Source organism: Gallus gallus, chromosome 2, assembly GCF_016699485.2.
Source record: "Gallus gallus isolate bGalGal1 chromosome 2, bGalGal1.mat.broiler.GRCg7b, whole genome shotgun sequence".
Classification (NCBI taxonomy): Eukaryota; Metazoa; Chordata; class Aves; order Galliformes; family Phasianidae; genus Gallus; species Gallus gallus.
In genome coordinates, this window is record NC_052533.1 from 2,602,094 (window position 1) to 2,625,638 (window position 23,545).

At 49.4% G+C, this 23,545-nt stretch overlaps 1 protein-coding gene across 1 annotated transcript in view; it reads left to right on the forward strand.

Annotated features, from left to right (window-relative positions):
* Positions 1-1,232: 1,232 nt before the first annotated feature.
* WNT9A (Wnt family member 9A) overlaps positions 1,233-23,545 on the forward strand; it is a 53,601-nt gene continuing 31,288 nt past the window's right edge. Inside the window, exon 1 of the mRNA NM_204981.3 lies at positions 1,233-1,376. Within this exon, the coding sequence (NP_990312.2) occupies positions 1,282-1,376 (95 nt within the window). The 5' untranslated portion in view covers positions 1,233-1,281. The remainder of the gene's footprint in view (positions 1,377-23,545) is intronic.

Here is a 23,545-nt window from a genome sequence, read left to right on the forward strand (position 1 = left end):
CTGCTCAGGGCTTCATGGCCCTATGCCCATCGCTGCGGGGACGTGGGGTGGCTCAGCAGCGTGACACACACACACGCACACGCTGGGGAGGAAACCCTTTTTGTTCTCAGCTGCTGCCAGGTGCCGGAGGTGTGAGCTGAGCGTGACGGTGAGAGTGACGTTGAGTGCAGCACTGCCACCACGTGCAGTTCCAAGGGCTGACATTTCAGGCATTAACTGCTTCCCAACCACGCTGCTCACCCTCTGCATGCCCCAGTCGGCCCTTGTGCACGGATAACCTTGCAGGTTTGCTTAGCCCTTGTATTTATAGCCCTTGCACAAGTGTCTAGAGCTTGCAAGAGCATTTTTGCACAGCTGGCCAGCCTTGCACACTGACCCCTTGCACAGCTGCCTGGCCTTTGCACAGCTGCTCAGCCCTTGCACAGCTGGCTCTTGCACAGCTGCCTGGCTCTCTCACACTGAGCCCTTGCACAACTGCCCAGATGCGGCACACACAGGCCTTGCACAAGGCTCTGCCATAGCAGCCCAGTGTCAGCACATCAGGTCCTTGCACACATACCAACTGCCCACCCCTTGCACAACTGGAACTTGCACACCTGCTTTGCCCTGTCCCACCTGCCATTTGCACACCCAACCCTTGCACAACCTCTCACCTCTTGCACACTTGCCCCTTGCACACCCATCGCTCACCCACCCACCCCCTTGCACAACACCCAACTCGTGGCACTCCCACCCTTGCACGACCGCTCACCCCTTGCACACCTGCCCAGACGCAGCGCACTCAGCCCTTGCACACCCATCCCCTTGCACAACACCCCACTCGTGGCACACCCGTCCCTTGCACGACCGCTCACCCCTTGAATGACTGCTCACCCCTTGCACACCTGCCCAGATGCGGCACACTCGGCCCTTGCACACCCACCCCCTTGCACAACACCCCCACCCGCAGCACCCCCAACCCCACACAGCCTACGGACACCCAACCCGTCCCCTCCCCGCCCTCCTCCCGCCCCTAGAAGCGGAGTGGGCGTCTCCTCACCGCCTCCCCCTCCGCCCCTCCGCCATAAGCCCCGCCTCCTTCCTCCAGGCCCCGCCCCCCGCCCCCCTTGGCCCTCTCCCTCCGTCCCAATGGCCCCTCCCGTCTGCTTTGGCCCCTCCCCTCCCCGCCCCGCCGCCGGCCGGCCGCGCTCCTCCGGCCGCGCTATAAGAGGCGGCGCGGGCGGCGGGGCTGCAGCGGGCGCGGCGGGGGAACGAGATGAGCAGCGCCGGCGCCGCTGCAAGATGCTGGATGGACACGTCCTGCTGGGATGGCTCTCCTCCTGCGCGCTTCTAGGGCTGCTCGCCTGCACCCCGCGGCCCTCCGCCGCCTACTTCGGGTAGGTGCCCGGCGGCCGAAGTCTGCACCCCTCGCTTTTTTTTTTTTTTTTTGTTTGTTTTAATGACTGTTATTTTGCCGAAGGGTATCTTGCACCTTGCTCGCCCCGAGGATGCTGCTTGCTGCCGGGAAGTGCCGCGCATCCCCTCCACCCGCGCTGACAGCGTTCCCCGGAGGGTCCCCGGGCGCTCAGCACTACCGCCTCATCCCCTCTCGCTGCCCCCTCGTTCCAACCGGCCCCGCCGAGGTCGGCACGGAGGCAGCACCCACTCTGCAGCGGGGCAGGCGGCTCTTCCCGGATGCTGCCGTGCTCCCAGAACAGAGAAAACACCCGAAAAACTTATTTTTCCTCCCGCTTTCAACTTCTCCTTCCTTCTGCTTTGAGCACAGGTGCTGACAGACCCATTGGTCCCACCATCGCTCCTGTGGGGCTGGTAACTTATTTTATTACCGGGGGACCCACGCTGCTATCCTCGTCCTGCTGGCCCCATCCTGCCCCGATGTTTGCCTCCCAAAAAGCCGGGGGGGGTCTCCCCGCGTTGGGCGCGGAGCCGCCGCATCCCGCTGCCCGCAGCGCTCACCTGTGCGCGGCCGGGCGGCCGGCAGGGGGCGCCATAACTCCGCGCCCGCTGCGCGCTGCGCAGGTGGATCCGCGCTCCGGGCCCGGGGCTGCGCTGGGAAAGTCCGTAAACCCCTATAAAACCCCATAAAAACCCACTAATCCCTTCGTTTTACTGCTTTGCAGAACTTGAGCTCTTCCCCATCCCCCTCTCAGCGAAGGGTCTGCTGGCTTTCAGCGTGCTGTCCGCGCCTCTTTGCTTTTTGGGGTGTCTGTACGGTGTGTCTCAAAGTTCCTACCCCAAATGGGTGGTGGTGCTCCGTAATGGTTGGGGTGTGGGATGCGAGCAGCTCGTTAACCCTGTTTTTCCCTGGAAGAACGGTACTGCTTGCTTCTCTATAGGATGTTGCGTTGTGACCGCTGGTAGGAGCCACTGGACCGGCCCCAGGGAATGTCTTGAGGTTTTCCCCCCACTCCTTTCCAGTAAAACAAATCCCGGTGTCGAAGCCTGTCCATTGCTTGTGGTCTGGCAGGCTTTTCCCAACAGCGCTACTTCACATCTTCTCTTTCCAACTCGAGAACTGCTTCACTTCCTGCCACTGGGGCTGCATTTGCGAGGAAACCGCCTGTTCTGTGCATGCAGGTTTTTGGGAAAAGCCCTTTTCCCCCACCACAGCTCGTGTATCTGCCGGAGACCACCAGCACTGCACGGCTGTACTGTGCCTCAGGGACTGACTGGGGCTCGTAAGGAGCTTGGCTGTAAGTTTCCCATTAATCCGAGCAGTGCTGGTATCTGCTGGAGTGCAGCAGGTAACTCCTTCCAGTCACTTGGCTTCTAGGATTTTGCTTCTTGGCCTCGTGGGGCTGGTGCAGGTTTGAACTTGAGAGTGCAGCGCATTGCAGGGTCTGATGCCCTGAATGCTCTGGGTAATTCCCCGGGCCCCAGGACAGCTGCTGTTTCTGGTTTGAGACTCCCTTGTTGGCAGTAAGGAGGGGAGAGGGGATGCTGCCAGATGTGTGCTTGGCCAGATGGGCTCTGAGGCTGCTGCGGTGCAGGGAGGTTTGCTTATGCAAAGCGTGCTGCTCTCTGCTCCTCCGCTGTGGCTGTGAGCAGCATCTGCTGCTGATCTTTGGCCTTCCCAGAGATCCCCCCCTTGTTGAGGATGTGGGGGAATACCCCTGGTGGGGTATGTGCTTCTGCAGGTGCCATGTGGTCGTTGGCGTTCAACCTTCCGGCTGTGCTGCTGCTTAGAGAGAAGTGGCCATGTGCATGGAGGATCTGCTCCAGGTGTTTATTCCAATGTGAATCTTCTCACTATTAGTTTTTCTTTCCTTAAAAAATGATGTGAAAATTGCATGCACCACCCTTCGTTTGTGCAGGGACTGGAATACTAAAGTGGGCTTAATGATCCCAGCCCCGCTTCCAGGCATGGGAAGAGATGCTCCATCCAAAGTGTCACCGGAGCCACCACGATGCTTCAGTGACCTGCTGGACTCCCTGCTCTGTGTGTCAGCATCCCTGGCAGTAGAGGCAGTGGGCAGATGTCGCACTGTGGCTGCTTGGTTCTGCAGTCTGATGGGGGAACAGGGACAGCTGTAGGTGATCTCTTCCTTTCCCCATCCCCAACGTCTTATTTCAGGGAAAGAATTCAGTGTCTCCAAATGTATGTGTGGCCTGCCAGGGAATTAGTGCACAGGGACAGAAATCAGGCATGGCTACGTGATAAGGAGACTGTGTCAGTGTGTGGTTGTGCCTGTCTGCAATGCTGGGGGGCAGATGTGCTGTAGCTGGAGGCTGCCTGGTTGGGGTGTGCTGGAGGATGACTCAGACCTCGAGTACAGCAAAGCTATAGTGCTGCTGATGCTCGGAGCAGAATGAGTCCCTGTAGGCACCTGTTCAGAAGGGACCCGTTAGCCCAAACCTCTGGCAAAGCAGCAGGAAGGGAGGGACTGGCTTTGGGCATGTGATGTAGTGTCTCCGAAGCCTTATCTGATCCTGTAGAGGAGAAAGCATGTCTGGAAAACTATACAGGAGCTGCCTTGTGCAGGTCTAATGTTGCCCACTGAGGTGCTTGATGGTAGTAGGGGTGCATTTCAGGATAGGGGCATGTATGGGGTGTGCTGTCTATGCTGACCCAGTAGGGGAAGCACTGCCTGGAGAGAAGCCCATCTGAGATCTGCTTGTTTCAGTGCACTGCCTGCTTCAATACTCAGCCTTCTCCTCTGCAGCTGGGCTGCCTTAAAGCTAATTTCCACCGCAGTACAGCAGGCTGATGGGGATTGCTTGGAGCAGCCTCAGACTGCTGGGATCCCTGGGAAAGCATTGCATTTCACTTTCCTCCCCTTCCTGCTTCTCCTGTGCTGGGTGTGGGTCCCTCCCTTTATGGGCTGGGGGCTGTGGGCTTTGGAGGTGGCAGATGACAAGATCAGCTGTGCTGGGGTGACAGGAGGGTTGATTGACTTCATCCCAGTGCGTGTGCAGGATGGGGAGCTGGAAAGGAGCTCGCTGCCTTCCTGAGCCGTCTGCTCCGTGGCTCTGAGCTTGCAACCTGTTGGGGCCATAAATCAAATCCCTTCTATTTCTTTCTGGGTGTTCTGATTTACAGCCTGGCTCTATTTTGTTATACCCTTTTTTTTTTTTTTTCCTCCCTTTTTAGCTGGAAGCGTTGCTTTCTGCAGCTCTGGGTTTGCTCTGCTTTCCTCTGGCCTCAGAAGGAACCGGGCAGCTCTGCCCCCTCTGCAAACACTTGTCAAGACAGTAGTAATGTTACCAGTGGCTCATGCTTACATAGTGTTTATATTGACAGATTGCAATGTTCTTCATAAATGTAACTGATCCGTACCCTGCACGCAGGCAACAGGAACCCTGAAATGCTTGCGTGGGGGAGAGGGAGGGAGGGAGGGGAGCATAGCTTGCCCTAATTTACCAATGCATTGCTACTGAGAGTGGGTTCTGTACTGCACGGTGGGGTTTTTTGGTGCAAGACGTGTGCAGTGCTATTGTTGCCTATGGTGGGTGCAGGACTGATGCCTGAGCTATGGGTGCTGCTGGGGACAGGGGGTGTCTTCTGAAGAGTGGTTAAGGAAGTTGGGATTGTTTGATCTGGAAAAGAGGAGGCTCAGGGGGGGTCCTCATTGCTCTCTGCAGCTCCCTGAAAGGTGGCTGTAGTGAGGTGGGGGTTGGCCTCTGCTCCCAGGTAACAGCAACAGGATGAGAAGTGATGGCCTGAAGTTGCACTGGGGAAGCTGAGGTTGGATGTTATGGAAAACTCCTTAGAATGGTGATGCAGTGGCACAGCCTGCCCAAGGAGGTGATGGGGTCACTGTCTCTGAAGGTGTTGGAGAACCATGGAGATGTGGTACTGGGGGACATGGTTAGCGGACAACATTGGTGTAGGTGGGCAGTTGAATTTGGTGATCTTTGTAGCCTTTTCTGACCTTAATGATTTGATGAAGTGGGATGTGCTCTTCAGTTCACAACCAAAACCCATGAATAGTGAACTGGATGGACATTCATGTGCTGGTGACTATCCTGATGGAATGGCTTTTGGGGGTGTGAGCTAGCATGAGCTTCTCAATAGGGTCACTGCAAGTGCATGGCATCAGCTGGAATGCCACCTCCAATGAGATGAAGCCTGTGGGTGCTGCCTCAGCCTGCTGACACAGAATTGTAGGCGTTGGAAGGGACCTCTGGAGACCCATCCCAGTCCAACCCCCTCACTACTGCAGGTTGCACAGGAAAGCATCCAGATGGGCCTTGAATATCTCCAGAGGAGGAGGTATTCACATGGCTGCCGCATGCCAAGAATTTCTCTACCTGTCACTTGATGGTAGTGTGGGGCCACGCACCCACCCTGCAGCTCTGAGTGCTATGAATTCCTGGGAAGCCACCCGGAGCCAGACCGCCGTGCTGTGCTTTCCAGACATGCTGGCTGTCCCTGACGTGGCTGAGACAGAGCAGCTGGTTCACAGCACAGCCCAACAACAAAACCTGGGCTGGGGCAGGGAGAGAGGAATGCAGCTGTCAGACACAGCTGGAGCATGGGAAGGCTGGAGGGCCATCCCGCCTCCCACTGCAAGGAGTTGGTCTGCTTTTTCTGTGATGGTGGTGTTGGGTTTGCAGTGCTGAATTTCTGGTTTTGCTTGTTGTAGGGAGGGTGGGCTTGGCTGCTTTCCCTGCTCCTTTAGAGCTGTGTGAGTTGTCACAGAATCATGAAGGTTGGGAGAGACTTCTAAGATCTCCAAGTCCAGCCTCAGCCTACCCCTACCATGCCACTGGCCATGTCCATCAGTGGTGATTCCACCACTCCCAGAGCAGCCTGTGCTGATGCATCACTGCTCTTTCAGAAGAGAAGTTGTTCTGACTCTTCAACCTGAAGGTTGTTTCTTTGAGGACAAAAAACCTCGTGCCCAGAAGAAGCATTTGCTTTGTAGATACTTGAAAGTGGCACTGGGACTACTGGAAAGGGCTGTAAGGGTGATAACAAGCCCAGGAACATGCAGCATGGTTCTACATTATATGAGGGAACCTGGAAGCTGCCTGCAGTGCAAGCAGAGGATGGAGCAGGATTTTTGCCACACTGGTTTAGTAGGTATTGGACTCATGCATTGGATTCACCCTGTTTGAGATGTGAGGATAACAACCTCAGCTCCCCTTCTCTGGAAGGATGTACCAGGGCCATTTTCTGAACTGAGCACGAGGGTAAGTGTTGTACATAGCCAGTGCCCAAATACTGCGTGTTTTGGCTGGGAAACCAATGCTGCAGATGACTCCTGGGGGAGAGGATGGCTCGTTAAGGATTAAATGTGTACTTGGCAAAGCAGGAGGCAGCCATTGACTTCCCCTAGTGTGCCTGCTGATGCAGAACTGGAGACCAGGGATCTATAGGACTCTGGTCGCTTGGTGAAAGGCCTGGTCAATGATTAACTTGCTTTCTGGAAGCCGCTAACAACAATAAAAGCGAGTCCAGCCCCACAACCCCAACACAAAAAGCCCATGAGTGTTTAATAATTAAAGGCCTTGTGCTTTATCACGGGGTAATGAGAATTGCCTTAAGGCTTATTCAGTGGTAGGTAATTGAATTAAGTTGTGGGATTGGCAAGGGGGAGGGCTAAGTGAAGGTGTGGGAGATGGCATGGGGAATCCAATGGGATGCTCCTTGGCTTGAATCATTCTGACTGAGCTGGGCTTTGTCAGGTTTTGCTTTTTTTGTCTGTTTAATCCTCTCTGCTCGTTGATATAATTTTCTCTTAGAGAAGATGACCCTATCTGGGGGATGCTCCTCCCATTTAAGTAGGTGATGGTAATGTTTTCATGGTGTTTTTCTTAATGAAATGCTGATAATTAATGGCTCTTTTATTATTTTTTTAATGTTGGAAAAGCCAAAGCAGAAGACATGCTGAACTAAGGTATTTGTGTGTGTGGAGAGGCCAGAGCACCAGAGGTGGTACTGAACTGCAGAGCATCACCAGTGCTCCCACTGCACGAGGTGGTTCCTGGTGCAGAGCTGCAGAGGGCTGGTGGGGCCCAGAAAGCTCAGCTCAGAAGTGAGAGCATCTTCTGACTGTGCTGTCTCCCACTTCCATCCCTGTGAATCCCTCTTCTTAAGAGGAGTTTTAGGTTGGAAGGAATCTTTGTAGCTTGAGGAGCATTTGAAGAGTTCTCATTGGAGTATCCTTATGGAAGAAGCATCTTGAGTGTTGATCAGTAGGTCAGACTACCAGAGGTGTGAGGACTTCTCCTGGGAGAAGGTCCATGTGGATCCTCTGCTCCGATGACATGGGGCACCATGGTATCTTCAGCATGTGGGTTAGATCTCAGATCACTTGAGGTCTGTAGAGTACTACTGGGACAGCTCCACCCCAATGTTTGGTGTATTTGATGGGAGAGGACTTGAAGCACAACATCGTCTTTCATCTGCTGAATGTGAAGACTCTTCATGCCCAACCATACAACTGCAGCTATCTCTTGGAGCCAGCGCTATGGTGGGATGGCACTTGGGGAGTTCATGCTGAAGTGCACATTGATCCTTATTCCCAGCCCTGACAGGCAGCAACCTGCCAGATTCTCAGTGTTTTCCCAAAGGTGTGTGGTGTAGAAGTAATCCAAGAGCTCTGATGTTCCTGGCTTCTGGGTGCACCGTGCCAGGCCTCTCGATCCCCAGTGTAAGAAACAGCCCTTACTGGGCAGCCAGAAAATCTCTCCAGGGGCTTGTGGCATATCAATACTATTGGTTTCTCCATCTGGGCAGCTCTTAAGCAGAAGAGAACAGCAGCTTGTGCTGGGAAATGCTGATGGGGGACTGCTGTCCTTGCTGCAGGACCTGGACAAATGCTGGCTGAGCTGGGGAGGGGCCAGAAATGGTGGTGCTGGGTGGAAAGGGTTAACCCTTTAGGACCTTTCTTTGACACCTGGTTTCAAGTTTTCCCCTTCTTTCTCCCTGTTTAACCGTGGATTTTAAGGTTCCCTCACATTGTGGCTGTAAAGTGCTAATGAGCCTTATCTCTTAAGATACTGTCATAAAATACACTCATGAAGTTTATCAGCTCGGTAAGCTTTGCATTTTATTGTAATGTGTGTTTGCAGTGCGCTAAGTGGAACAGGGAGTATTTTGTGACTACATGGTCAAACACAGCAGGTAGGGGATTTGCTTTAGCTGATAGAGTTCTTTGCAACAGAACAAAATAACAGAATAGGTTTTCTTTTTTTTTTTTTTGTGCTGTTTCTAATGGATCAAACAGCTCCTGAATGTGCTGTGTGGTCTTCAGTCTGTTTGTGACCTTAAATCCTTCTCCTGTAGGATGGAGGGGGAATATTTGCTGGTTGAGCTGCTGAAGGTGGGTGATGGGTTTTTAAAAACAAAAACAAAAAACAAAACCTTAAACTCTTCCTTTGGGAAGAACGTAGAGCAAAACAGCACTTTGGTACACCCTCTGTAGAACATGCAGACTCAACAGTATCCCACATTAATGCTGAGTCTGTGCTGGCTGGAAGGTAGCATGGAGCGTGCAGCTCATGTTGATGAGATGTCATAAAGTATGGGAGCTGGCATGAGTTTTATGAGCAGATTCGTCTGGCCTAGCTCATTAAAATAGCATTAATTGGACAGCCAGGCAATTTTCACAATGGCAGTAAAAGTTTCCTTTCTTGGAAAAACTGCTCAGAGTGCTCCAGAGACTGAAGCAGCATAATGGGCCGTATGATGTGCATAGCAGGAGGTAGTTTCTCGTGTTGTATGGCAACATGTGATTTCCTCTAGAAGCGAATGATGTACTGAGATGCACATAGGAATCTCTGAGCTTAGCTTAAAACCATGTCAGATGGCCCTGTTCTCTGGCTGAGGAGGTGCTGGGAGGAATGGGCAGGTGCTGAGCCAGGGCCTTGATCTGCTGTTGGGAAACCTCTGAGACCAAACTGTAGAGCAGCTTCCCAGAGCAGGTAGGGTCAAGAGCTTCTGTTTCCAAGACCGTGTCCTTCTGGGGAAGGTCAGCTCATGGCTTAAGGAACCATCTCCTCTTTGTCTTCTTAATTCTGCTAGACTATAAGGATGGAAGGAAAAAAGAAGAACAAAAGCACTGTGATATAAATGATGGTATTTCTTGAATGTCCTCTGGGTGAGGACATATGTGATTAGGTGAGATGTTTCCCAGATGAGTTAAATTACCTTTATGCTTAGTGTCTATGGTTGACACTGGATTTCCAGCTTCTGTTTCTTGAGCACCCCAAGTTCTTGTCAATGAACTGCTCCCAAATCTTCTCCGAAAGCATCAGCATTGGCTTCGATGGGCTCTCCTGTGTCTTCAGAAATATACCTGCCCCAACCTCCTCTCAAAGTGAGTGGTTACCCATTAAACTGCACCTCCACCAAGTGCTCTGTGCTCCCTGCTGCCATCAGTCAGCGTTAGGTGACAGCTTCTCCATCCCTGCACGTGGGGGGGACGCTGCTAACAGGTGTGTGGGAGTGTGCTGGTGCTCGCTGGCTGACCCCTCTTGTAGGCTTGGCTTTGGTTGGTGTTACAGGAGTGCCTGCTCCAATGTGATGTGTATTGGCCTGGCATGTTGCTCATGGCTTGTTTGCTGCCATCTTTCATAGGCTCCCCAGCTGGTTACTGAGAAGTGGTGCTGACAGGCTGCTCACAGCTAATTCCCGGTGTAGATCTTGCTCTGTGCTCAGCTCTGCTGAGTTGGTTGCACTGTGTGGCTTTGTTATGGTCTGCTCAGACCTTTTAATATCCTCATTGCAATATCTCTCTCTGCAGATTGATTATATATATCTTATTTGGTATACTTATGCTTTCTATTGCAATAGACGTCAGGCAGCCCTGGGGGACATACCTGCACTTCTGCTCCAAATTGGAGAAGTTGGTTCTGCTTCTGCAATTATCAGGTTGGATGTTAGGAAAAACTTCTCAGGAAGAGGCAACGTTAGCACAGGCTGCCAGGGAGATGGAGTTACTGTTCCTAGAGGTGTTTAAGAACCTTGGAGGTGTGGCACTGAGGGACATAGTGGGCATGGTGGGTTGGGGATGGACTTGGGGATCTCAGAGGTCTTTTCAAACCTTAATGGTTCCATGAAATCTTGCTTGAATTTCATAGTCTTGTGATTACATGTACACAAGTCATGTTTTGTATGGACCCTAAGCAATGGGAAGCTTGGGTGAGGGCACTGCAAAGTACTTGGCAAGCAAAACAACAACAAAAAGAAGTGCTTCCACTTAACTCATGAGCTTGGCTAAGCTTGGAGGCCTCTGTGTTGATAATGCTTAGCTCAGTTCTCAGACATAAGCACCTCAAGCCAACCAGGGGGTACCTCTTTCAATTTCCTCAGCAGTGACTTCTAGCATCCCTCCTAAGACAGATAGATAGATGTGGAGCTGCTCCCTCATATGTGGCCAGCTGGGAAACAGCTGAGTGTTGCTGCATTTAGGATGCCCCCAGCATGGGCAAATCCTTTTTGCCCTATCTTAGTGGTGTTGGCTATGCAGACCTCTCCCAGAGCCATTGGTGGTGGTGGGGTGGCACAACTCAGAGTTCAGCTTTCAGGCTGCTGTAAGCCCGGCTGCCCATCTCCTCCTCCAAGAAACCCAATCTTGAAGCCCAAACCCCTCTGGGGACAGTTGACCAAAACTGATACTTTATTTAACAGAACTGACTTGTTTTGCTTAATCTTGACAAAATTCTTTCCTTGCCCTAATCCTCTCCCGGTGTAAGGTGAGATCTTGAAATACCTGGCAAACTAATAGCACAGCTCTTTCTGCATCTCTGGGCCTTTCTGTAAGCAAAAGTGGGAGGGGGGCAGGGGTGTTTTCAGCTCCTGCCAAAGATAGATCTTCTGCTGGGAGCTAGCAGGGAGCTATTTCCCTGTCTGTGGTTAGCAAGCTCTTCTGACAGGCCAGAGGTGAAGCAAAGATCTGATGCTTCCTATGGCTTATTAGCATGGCTGTGTTGCATCCCTGGTGGCTGTATCCATCTTCTGGCTTGTCTCACGTTGACTTGAGAAAATCGAGAGGCTTAGCATGAGTTTGGGGGGTAGGTGCTGACCCCACCTGCTCCAGTGATGGGTGCTGTGAGGCTGCTGGGCTGCTCTGCACGACGTCGTGCTTCATCTGCTGCTGATCAGACCCCAGCATGGGGCAGATGGTAGCCTTATCCAAACAGGTGCTTGTGTGGGTCTGCTTACACTGTTATCTTCCAAGTGACCCAAATTAAGCATTTCCAACTGGTCTCTGATCCATCTGGACGTATTCGGAGACTTTGTGTGATTTATTACTCCATGGATGATGTCTGTGCTCCCATCACCTGCATGGTTTTGGGCATGTGCCTAAAGGGTGCTCAGGGTATTCCAGCTTGTATATCAGGACTGTTACTGAGGGAAGAGTCTCTGAACAGAGTCAGGGACTTGGTGTGTGTCTCTTGGGTAGCTGGGCTGTTCTCAAGACCCCTGAAGGCTGCTGGGCTATGGACCATGCATTTGGTAAGACATGAGGTAATGGCCTTAAGTTGCTCTGGGTTGGGGGGGTGTGGCTCAGGTTGGATATTAGGAAAAACTTCTTTTCAGAAAGAGTGGTCAGGCATTGGATCAGGCTGCCCTGGTAGGTGGTGGGGTCACCATCCCTGGAGGTGTTCAAGAACCATGGAGATGTGGCACTGAGAGGTGTGGTCTAGGGTGGTCACAGACATAGTTTGACGGCTGGATAAGATGACCTTAAGGCTCTTTCCAACCTTAACGATTCTCTGATAAGGAATACAGGTGTTTAAGTGCCTGATGAAGCAGAACCTTCTGAGACTGAGGTTACTCCTTCTATTGCAGCGTTAAAGGAGGTGCCACGAAAAATGTATGGGGAATCCGCTGTTTGCTTGGTGACCTCTGAATTTCTAAGAAGCAGGAAAACCCCCAGCTTCAGCCTGAAAGATCTGTCTCTGAAACAAGCCTTGTAGCTGAGGCTTCATTTTAGGGGTGAAGTTGCACCCACTGTCTTCTCCCTACAAGGCTCTGGGGGATGCATGAATGGATTCTGTGCAGCTGCTGCCCTTGCATAGAGCACCGGCAGCGCGTTGCTCTTACTACTGTCAGCTGCCTGAGCGCCTCTGTTTGTGTATCTAAAACTTGAAGGCTGGCAAAGGAAGAAATCTGACCAGTGCAATGGAAACCTTCAATTCCCCGCAGTCCCAGGAGGAGCAGCGCAGCTCCAGGCTGGGGTGAGGAATGAACTCTGTTCGTACACTGCCTCGCCTCTCCAGGAGGAGCAGCAGCCAGGAAAAATATCAACAGTTCCATTAAAAAGTCTGCTGGTTTGCTGAAGTAGTGAAATAAACATACCTGGAGGCATAACAGCTTGAACCACACAGGAAACATTAACTAGAACGAGCACACGCAGGCTTGCTCCCTCTCCCCCTGTATATCTACCCGATTAAAAACACTGTGCGTCCATGGCAATGTGTAAATCAAACAGCAGCTGGGGGGATTATTCTTAGCTGGGGGAAGAACGGGTTGGGATCAAGCAGGGGTTCATTGCTTTCCTAGAAAGGCAGAATTTGCATGGAGTCTGGGCTGGTGCTTCTGCCCCCAGCAGCAAAGGGGTAATAGGAGGCGGTTGTCCTTTCTCACCTTCCCTGCTTCTCTTGGGGGGCTGAAGTCGTTTTGCTCCAAGCTGTTGAAAATCTGGGGGTGTGAAGTGTACCTCCTCATAGGATGGGGTGGATGGTGAGGATCAGATGGGAAGGCAGCCGCCTGTAGCTGTTAGTATGGGGGTGGAGATGGGTTTGATCCTCTGCTGAGCCCATCATGTGTCTTCTGATGGGACAGGAGGGTGGGATGGCCACTGTTAGTGAGCTCTGAGCGTGGCCTGGATGAGAGGTGCCAAAACATCTTGGAGCACCAGCCCGGTCCCCTCAGCTGCCTGTAAAAACAGCATCCCTTTGGCCATACCCTGCATATGTGGCACGCAGAGAAAATACACGTGGAAAATGCCTCTGCTTGCAACCAGATGGCACCTGTCAAGCACAAGTAGACGTTTCTATTACAGTAGCCTTGTTTGAGTGTCTTGGAGCACTCCCAGCCTTTGCAAAGCAAAACAGCGTGGCTGTAGCTGTCCTCCCAGAGGCAGATTGATGTGGTTATTGCATGCTCCAGACAGTCCGTGCTCCCCGGCCTCATCTGCACAGCCACTTAGCACAACTAATCCGAACTGACTTTTAAAGTGGATTAGTTCAATTACTCTTAACTAGCCCCGGTGGAAACGCTCTCCTTGGGGATTAAAGAGCCTTAATTCACTTTAACACACTTGATTTCAGTGCAAATCAGGCTAAACTGAATTAAGAGCACTTCAGAGCCCAGTGCAGAGGCTGTCCTTCAGAGCTGATGTGGTTTAACCACCCCACTTTGCATTCCTGTGCTGAATTCATTCCTATTAGCCTTGCTGGAGCGTCCCCTTACAGATGGTGAATACAGTCAGCCTCTCAGAGTCGGAGCTGCATGCACATTGCCAGGCTAATGTGTGAACCAGCTCCTGTGCTGTGTCAGTGTCTCACAGTGCCTGGACAGAGTGCTGTAGAGGTGAATAACCAACCTCTTTGCTTTTTCACTTAAATGCAGGGCAGTGGGCTGCATGGGTTTTCCTCTGCTGGATAGAATAGCAGGGCTTCACCAGCAGCACGTTTCCTCTTGAAGGTGAGCTGTGGTGGCAAAAGTGCTCAATCTCCTTTTCCCTGAAACTTGAATGAGAAATTGCCTTTATAACTATGGAAGGTAATGCTCACTTTGGAGAGAGTTGAGCAGGACAGGGATTTTCACATGGGTTTTACCCATTGGATGATGTGTGTGCTGGGAGGCAGAGGGGAATCCTACCAGTGTTGATTACAGATAAACAACATTCCCCTCTGAACAACAGAGGGAAACATCATCAATCTTTTTCCATCATCCTGACCCTAAATGTCTTAGCTCTGCTTCCTGAAGGGAAGGATGGAGGGATGCTGCTTCCCCCACTGAAGCATATACCATTATGGATGTTGCTGCTTTGCTGTCAGTGCTGCCGTGTCCCTGTGCTGCCCTTCAGACTCCAGTCGTCTTCAAGCTTGGCTGTGAGGTGCATGCAATGAGAACGTGGATGTTTGCTGATGTAGTCCTGCATTACGTTTAGTTTTTCTGACTCAATTGCCTGCAGCAGCAGTGTAAAGCTGTGGTCCTCTGTCTGTTTTGGTGGTTGTATTTAATGAACTCAGCACTATGGGATGCTGAGTCATGGAACTGTTTTTGTTGGAGGGAGACTTAAAGGCCATCTTGTCCAACTCCAGTGCAGTGTACAAGGACATCCCTGAGCACCTTGATTGAGCTGTATTTGTGCTTTAAGGTACAAGGCCATTAATCTCACCTTTAGCATCTCTTGAGGTTTTCTGGGGTCTATTGCTCTGGGGGGGTACTGAAAACAATATAACTGCTGGCTATAAGTCACTTCTTGTGTAAGCAGCAAACTTGCTGACTCCATTTCTGAGAGCATACTGAGGCCTTGCTATAAGGAGATGTGTCACCAAGGTGCCAATCTTCACTTGGAGGTGATGCTGCCTTTGTAGAATCATTCAAGTTGAAGAAGACCTTTAAGATCATCACGTCCAACCCCAACCCATCCCCACCACGTATGTCAGAGCTGTATCTACTCTTTCCTACAGGGCCTCTGGGGCAGTGACTCCACTGTGTCCTGGAGCAGCATTAAGTGATTTAATAAATTAAACAATTCTGCTTGAGATTGCAACTTCTTCCATTGTGCATTATATCGTCGTTGGGCAGAATGGAGAAGGAATGAATGGAAGCTGGAGCTGGCTCTTCCAGTGAGTTTTCAGTAGGGGGAGAAATATATTTGAAGTCTCTTTCCTGTGGTCCTGGTCCTGTGGTGTAAGAGATGCTGTGCTGTGGTACCCATGGGGTCTGTGGGGTTTCCTTGGTTTGGCTGCAAGCTGTAGGGGTTGACCATGTCTTTCTATGGCTTGACCGGAGGACTGGAACATATTTGCTTAGGAAATGTTCAACTTTAGAAATGAGCTTAACGATATCAAAATTGGGAGCAACAGTCAAGCAGTGAATTATTGCTGAGAGGGTTTTATGGCTTTTTGTGATCTCACATTGTTGATTGCAAACCACAGAAGTTGAATTCTTGCTGTAACCAACTGAGGAGGTAGAGGAGCGAATGAAGGATCTGAACAGGACAAAATCTCTGCCTACGAGGACTGGATTGTCCAACAGACCTGTTTGCAGGCTGAGCTCTTCTCCTGCTAAATGACAGCAGGGGCAGCACCTAATCATTTGAGATGGAAGGGATCCTTAAGGGTCACCTGGTCTGACTGCACTAAACAGGGACACCCACAGCTCAATAAGGTGCTCATCCAACCCGACGTTGGGTTTGTACAGGGATGGAGCTTCCACCACCTCACTGGGCAGCCTGTGCCAGTGCTTCACTGCCCTTATTGTTAATCAAAAACAGAAACTTCCCCCAGCTGGTGCTGATAGTGGGGATTGCCATGACCTAAGTGGAAGACCTCGCACTTGGATTTGTTGAACCTCATGAGGTTCTCCCAGGTCCGCTGCTCAGCTTGTCTGGGTCTCTCTGAGTGGCATCTCGTCCCTAGGTCATGTTGTCTGCACCACACAGCTTGGTGTCATCTGCAGTCTTCTCAGGTACTTAGAAACACATGTTTAACAGAAAGATGGTGTTCTCTTTATACGTCCTGCTCGATGGATCCAGGCTGGCACATTCTTGAGCCCTTCCTGCTCTGTTTTAAGCTGTTTCTGGGCACTCTGTGGGCCCCTGCACTTGGATGCCTGTGTAATTTGGTAAGGATTTGTCCATTCTGATGGCTTCTTTCCCACCTCACTCTTTAAAGCTGTTCTAAGCCCTAATCGCGATATGCAAATTTTAAAAGAAGAATTGCAGCTGATATATTTTAATATTCTTATGGGTGAGCGGCCCCCGGCTTAACGTGATAAATTTGGACAGCTTTTCTTACTAAGGAAAATAGAAAGCCTTCCAAATCAAGAAAATTATGTAAGCAAATCCGATGAGTGCGCTCTAAAATTAAACCTGCCTTGCAAGCTCTGGGGCCTTCAGTGTGAAACCAATGAGGACTATTTTGGGGAGGCTGCAAAGCCCTGCTGGGGCATGTCCAACGATGTCCTGAAATTCTCTCCCTCCATCCATCCATTTGCCCATTTGATGTGTTCAGACATCTGTAGGAACACATAGGGACCATTGTTGTTCTGGGACTGGCTCTCCAACATTGTAATTGAGCCACAATTTAGCCCCAGTAGCACCGACTAACTTGTTCCCTGCTATCCTGCCATGCAGCATCCTGCTCAGAACTGTGAGGTTGGATGCAGTTTTGGGTTTGTGTAGTTACGCTGGGGTGGAGCAAAGCAACCTCTCATCTGTGATACCTGGTATGAGCTTCCTGTGCGTGGACTTTGCAAGCTGCAAAGGGAAAATGGGGAGATTTGGATTAGATATAAGGAAAAAGTGTTTTATGGTAAGAGTGGTGAGGCAGTGGCACAGGTTGCCCAGAGAGGTGGTAGATGTCCATCCCTGGAGACGTTCAAGGTAAGGAGATGGGGCTCTGAGCACCTGATGGAGCCGTGGCTGTCCCTGCTCATTGCAGAGGAGTTGGACTGGATGACTTCTACTGGTCCCTTCCAACTCAAATGAGTCTGTGATTTTAGTGCCAGATTCCCTTCCAGTCTAGGGTTGAGGGAAGAGGAGACCTCTGTCTCTGTGTGGTCGCTAACACAGTATCTCCCACCACAGCAGGGGCTGTTCGACCTCCTTCCTACCGTTTGTGCTGAGGTGGCTTTGAGCTTTTGCTAGGCTGGAGTGATCTCATGGGGTTCACGGCAATTTTGGCTGCAGCCAGATGTAAACACCTGGAAAGTTTTAGCGGGGAGCAACCCTCACGTTATGCTTGGTTCTTGTTATGCCCCATAGATCTGTCAACTCAGCCGCTAAAGGTATTTCCATCTGGGGAAAAATCTCCCCTGATTCTGTTTTACTCTGTTACTTGCAGACTGATGACAGGTTTCTAGCAAACACAAAGCACTTGTTAGCGTTGCTATCCTTCCCCTTTGCCTGAGTCGTTCGTTCTTTCTTGGCCCCTGGTCCTCCTGGGCTCTTGCAGCCAGGAGACACTGACATCCTAAATGTGCAAAATACAAGACGGATAAACATCTTAATCTCACGGATGCTTCAATCTAAATGTTTTCTGAGCCCTCCTTCCAGGAGGATTAGCCGGTAACAACGTCTGAAAGGTCGCAGCCTTCCTTCTGCTCGCTGTGCTGCTCGAGGAGCTGAACGTGTGTGAAAGCTTCAGCAAAGGCCTGGGATGCCATTGCCATTATCTGAGGCTCCGGGGAGCATCTGTGCGTCCTTAGGCTTTGGGCATTCCTCTTGGAGCTCTGCCTGCCTCTATTAGCCATTGTGATAGCGTTGCCTGGAGCGCCCAAATGTGACATGTATCAACTGGCATTTTGGCTGCACTACGTGTAAGATTTTTCCAGTGTTGGTTTATATCTTACCCTCACACCCCTCCCCCCCCCCCCCAAGTGTGTGCATATTACTGTTATGATTTATTTTCAGGCTGTAACCTGGGTTTTATTGCTTGAAATACTTTGGAAACTTGGAGGGGTTTTTTAATTAGTTACAAACCCTCTGTAACTTGGAGGAAAATTCCAGTGTGAAGAATGCTTTTGATTCACAAAGAAATTATGTTGCAGAGCTCAGGTAGAAAGGTTTCCTCTCATCTTCGTGTTATCTGGGCTTAACTTTCCTTCCTAAGGCACCATTTCCATTGATAAAGTTGACTTTCCTTCTTGCCAGCTCTGAAGTACATCAGAGCTTGTTATTGATGTCACAGAATCCTAGAATGGCTTGGGTTGAAAAGGACCACAATGCTCATCTATTTTCAACCCCCTGCTATGTGCAGGGTCGCCAACCAGCAGACCAGGCTGCCCAGAGCCACATCCAGCCTGGCCTTGAATGCCTTCAGGGATGATGGGGCATCCACAGCCTCCTTGGGCAGCCTGTTCCAGTGCATCACCACCCTCTGAGTGAAAAACTTCCTCCTAGTATTTAACCTAAACCTCCCCTGTCTCAATGGTTTAAAACCATTCCCCCTTGTCCTGTCACTATCCACCCTCGTAAACAGCTGTTCTCTCTCCTGTTTATATGCTCCAAATATCTTTTCCTAAAAGCTGTGTTGGAAATCGTGAGTGTTGGAAACTGCGATTTGCTTAAACTCTCAGAGATTAAATGAATAGCTAAAAACTCCCACAAAAAAAAAGTCTCTTGAGGATGTGGTAGTGAGTCTTTTGCTGTGACAGGTCATTTCTGCTGAATGCCTCCTGGTCAATCTACTCTTGATTTTTAGTCTTGGTATTGCTTGTTGCTCCAGCTGCCTACCCAAGTTATATGCTGTCAGGGCACTGCAACCACTGCTATTTCAGAGCAGGAGAGGGGTAAGCTAGAGGGATTTCTTTCTTCACCACTGAGAAAATCAGTGTCACTCTGGGGATTGTGGTGAAGAGAAAGCTGGCGAAGCCAATGAGATCCTACTCCTCTTGCTCCTGTGGTCCAGCCTGCAGGACTTCAGGTGGCCACGTTTGCTGGTTTTCAAGAAGTGAGATGTGAGACATTTGGGTTCGCATCCCTTGGGGAGCGAGTTGGGAATGCTGGATGTCCCCATAACCTGGCGGAGGGCTTGGCAGGAGACGTGCTCTTGCAGGGATGATAGCTGGGAGCAGGATGGTTTTCTTGACCCCAGGCCAATTGGAAAGGCTCAAGTGCAGACGAAGAAAGGGGAAAGGGAACCTGATACTGTCTCCCAGGGAAGGACGTACAATCTGAGAGAAGAACGCAGCCAAGTTTCGTCGCAGTGCTATTGGGTTTCAGCTTGCAATTTAAATAGCAACACTGTTTTTCAGTGATTTGCTTTAATTTGCTGGAAATTCTTATGCTTGTAGAAAAGAAACAAGGGTATCTTATCTCGGTGCATGCATCTTTTTAACTTTCAGTGTAAAATCTCCTAATTATTTCCCTTCAAACATAACTCTTACTAAATTGGAGTGCAAGGAAAGTAGAGTTGGTGGTTCAGCTTGCTTTGGAATTTTGTATTCTACATGCTATGTAGTATTGAGCAGACAGCTCATGTCCCACTTCCCTTGTGCTTTAGGGAAGTCTGGTGGGGAGACTTCTTCATAGGCAGATTGCTTCTTTGCTTGGAATATCAGTCTTTGCTCTTATTTCAACATCACTACTCAGTTTATGGGATTTGGTGGTATATCTGTCTTTACAACACTTCAAAATCAGATTCTACCGATCTGATTCTTTTTTTTTTTGAACGCATTGACTCCAATTCTGGTAGGTTTTGTTTACTGAAGTCCTGTATCATCCTGGAGAGGGTGACTCAATCTCTAAACCCACTGTAAGAGATGGGCTGTGGGAGTTGTGAAGTGAACTCACATGCATGTTAAAGACAGATGGGAGCTCCATTTCAGGCTGGAGCTGCTGCTCTGGTTGAGAGTAGCTCTAATGAGCATCTGTTGATAGAACAGACTACAGAGAGGGATCTCACTGTTCGGTGCTGCAGTCATGTTGGGATGTGAAGAAGTAATCTGAAAAGGGAGATACAGGCTGTTCATGAAGCCTTGGAGCAAAACTATGCTACTTAAGGTTTCTTAATTTGTCTTTGCCTGTTTGTGGTGTTTCACAAGTTCCACTGGCACTGAAACGTTGTCACAAATGCCTCAAAATTGATTTTGTGTACATGCCACATGTCTCCCAAAGGTATAGGCGGGAATCTCTGTCTTTGCTTGTCCCTTGCAGTGCTGACAAATGCATGTGAAAACTGAGTAATCTTGGTCATAGCCTTTGTGCATGCAGACTGCAACAGAACTTTTTTTTTGTGATTGTGTGCTAGTTTTATTCTGTAATGATTTGGCAATTACTAAGTATTTCATTACTGTTCCCATTAACCATGTAGCCCCAAGGCTTGTTGAAAACATGTTGTCCAGATTCTGTACTCAACTGAAAACATATTTGGTTCCTTCTGAGTGTTTTAAAGGTGCTGAGACACAAAGCTTGCAAGCAATTGAGAGAACACTTATCTTGAGCATCCTGTCTGGTGCTGAAGTCAGCTTTCTTTCCATTATTTATGAGTACTTAGAAGTATTATGGCTCATCCCATGTTTAGTTGTCATTACAGAAACCAAAGACTCAAACTGGAAAATGAGGCATGCTAATGACTTGTGAAAGGCTGTAAAAGCTGACTGAATTTGCCTCGTATACTGCCTTGCTTGAACGAATTTTAATTTTCTCAGATGATACTCATCACAATTGGCTCTTCTTGTGCTCCCCTGCCTTCTTTCTGGAGGGAACCATTCTGGAAGGAATGAAGCAAGGTGGTAATTTGGAAGAGGATATCTAACAGTGGGCTGCTTTGCAGAATGTGGTCACATAGCTTTTTGAGACAAGAGCTGATTTATAATGCATGCACACAACTATGCTGATGTTTCCTGGCCCTTGAGTGGCTGAATTGGAAGTCACTTGTATATGAAGACTTTCATCACTTTCACTTCCAGTTCTCAAGATAGTTTCCAAGGAGTAATTTAAATCCAGGACTTTCAAATCTCCACCTCGATTTCACTGGTGGACTCAAAAGCATTCTGAACTCAAGAGGCATTTAGGGTTATAGATGGTAATTAATTTAAATGAGATGTTATCTAAATGTCTTTGTGAATCTGGGCAAAACTGATTGTCTAGTTCTGGGCTGAGAGCTGTATCTTGTACTTTCAGGCTACACAAACAATTCATTGATGGACTATCAGGCTGGGTTATTTTGTAGAGATGGCTGTAAGAGATGTACTGCTTAGGTTTCGTTTTTCCCCGTTAGTTAACTTGAAGGTGTAGATTTATGTGGCATCTCTCAGAGCTGCTGAACTAGACATGGTTTCTTGCAGACAATGGGAATCTCATGTCATTCATGGCATTCCTCCCTTCAGATGTCTGCAGGCAATGGGAAGGGGTTGAGTAGGAATAACATTGTGTAGCTCTGCGTTTGTTGGGACTTTTGATGTCAAGCGTGCTCAACTTGCAAATCAAAGGACTTTCTCTTTTGGCTTGCTATTTCTGAGGTCCTGCTTCACAAGCAGTGCTTGTACCTCAAAGCCTTCTGAACTCCTATCCAAGTTTCATGAAGCATACATCTCACAGGGCTGGGGAGCAGTTCCCTGCAAAATAAATACGGATGCAACAGTGGCATCCCACACTGCTGCATCTTTATGTCCGGTCTTGGTGAGGTTCTGTTCCTCCAAAAAGGAGCTTGAAATCTATCAAAAGGCTGAGAAGAACAGCTTTCACATTTGGTGAGGATTGGGCTCGCGAGGTGACATAATATCCAGGAACACAAGAGCCGATTCAATTCTTAATCTTGGTGTAACAAAACCACCTCGTGGTTTCTGTATTTGGGTTGATCTAAATTGGGATGGCAGCAGTTCCTGAATCCAACAGCTTTGGGCTATTTTAGGTGGTGAAAATCTGCCATTGGCACTATGTAAGGCATTTATAAGTAACAAGCTAATTATGTAAAATGTACACTGTCCACTTGTTAAGATCTTCTTAAAGTTTCATAATCTAATCAGAATTTGCTATGTATAACACTTGGCTTGTTGTCCTCCCCCTTGCCTTTTTAATACAACTCAGTTGGGTGGATGGATGATCAATACAGGAAGGAAATGCTTTCCTTAATACTTGGTTGTTGAGTGTGACCCACATACCTATTCTAATACAATGCATAAAGGAACTTTTTTTTCCATTCATGAGCAGAAATGCATTGCTCTGAAGATGGATGGTGTGCTATCTCATCTGCAAAACAGCAGAGAAGAAAACTTTGGGCCACCCTGGGTTTTACTATTTTGGTTAATTTGACTCTTTATTCACATAAACTCTTTGTAGTATAATAGAAGGATGTATATGCTGCAGTCACAAATTTTGGAGGTTGGAACTAGGTGATCTCAAAGGCCCATTAGAACCCAAGCAGTGATTCTACAATGAGTATCCTGATGGTTTTACTTGCAGTGCTGGCTGAGGTAGGTCTGGGTGAGGTTCATGCTGATGTTCTGTAGTCCTGTTAACTCCTAAAAATTATGAGAAATTTCTTCTCCAGAGTGGCAATGCAGTGGCACAGCTGCCCAGGGAGGTGGTGGAGTCACTGTCCCTGGAGGTGTTCAAGAACTGTGGAGATGTGGCACTGAGGGACGTGGTCAGTGGGCATGGAGGGATGGGTTGGGGTTGGACTTGGGGATCTTAGAGGTCTTCTCCAACCTTCACGATTCTATGACAAAGCACACGGAGATTCTCTCGTAGTACAGGTCTGTTAAAGATATCTTGGCTATCTATATCAACATATTCATCGTGTGTGATTAGCAGTGCTCTTGCAGGTGGATTATAAGACGAGCAAAGGTTGTGACATTGGTTGGCTTCATTGGAACTCATTCTGTATGTGGATTACCTCACCAAGAACACTGTCTCCTGTGGTGGTGATTTATCCCTGTCGTCGTAGTCTGATACCTTGGCCAGAGCCAGTTTGCTTAGCCGGAGACCTGACCCTTGAAGTCTCATCTGGAGCTTGTAAAGACCTCAGGGCTGCAAAGCTTCTACAGGAAGACATTCATGAGGCAACTTTTGTCACTGGATAACCTTTGTGTGAGAGCCTTCAAGTATCTTCCTGTCTAGTTCTGTAAGGAACCATGCTCTGTGCTCCCAGTTCATCCCCACAATCCCTGCTGGGGCTCAGAGTGAGGATAAGAGCATACCATCTCATCAGCACGACGGGGCTCTCATGCATCCTGCCCTCTCCAGTGCCCAGAAAGTTTGTTTTTTCACCTGTTTAGTTTTTAAACCTTCCACCAGGATAATGTGACATTAGAGTGGAAAAGCTATCACTGCTGTGCAGGGGAGGAATTGCAGAGCTGTAAACTGCTCCCAAAATAGAGCAGATGATGTGTCAAACCGCCCAACCATCTAAATACTCCATGAGCTGACCTCCACGCGTTATAAAATAGGGGCTGGGTGAAATGTTT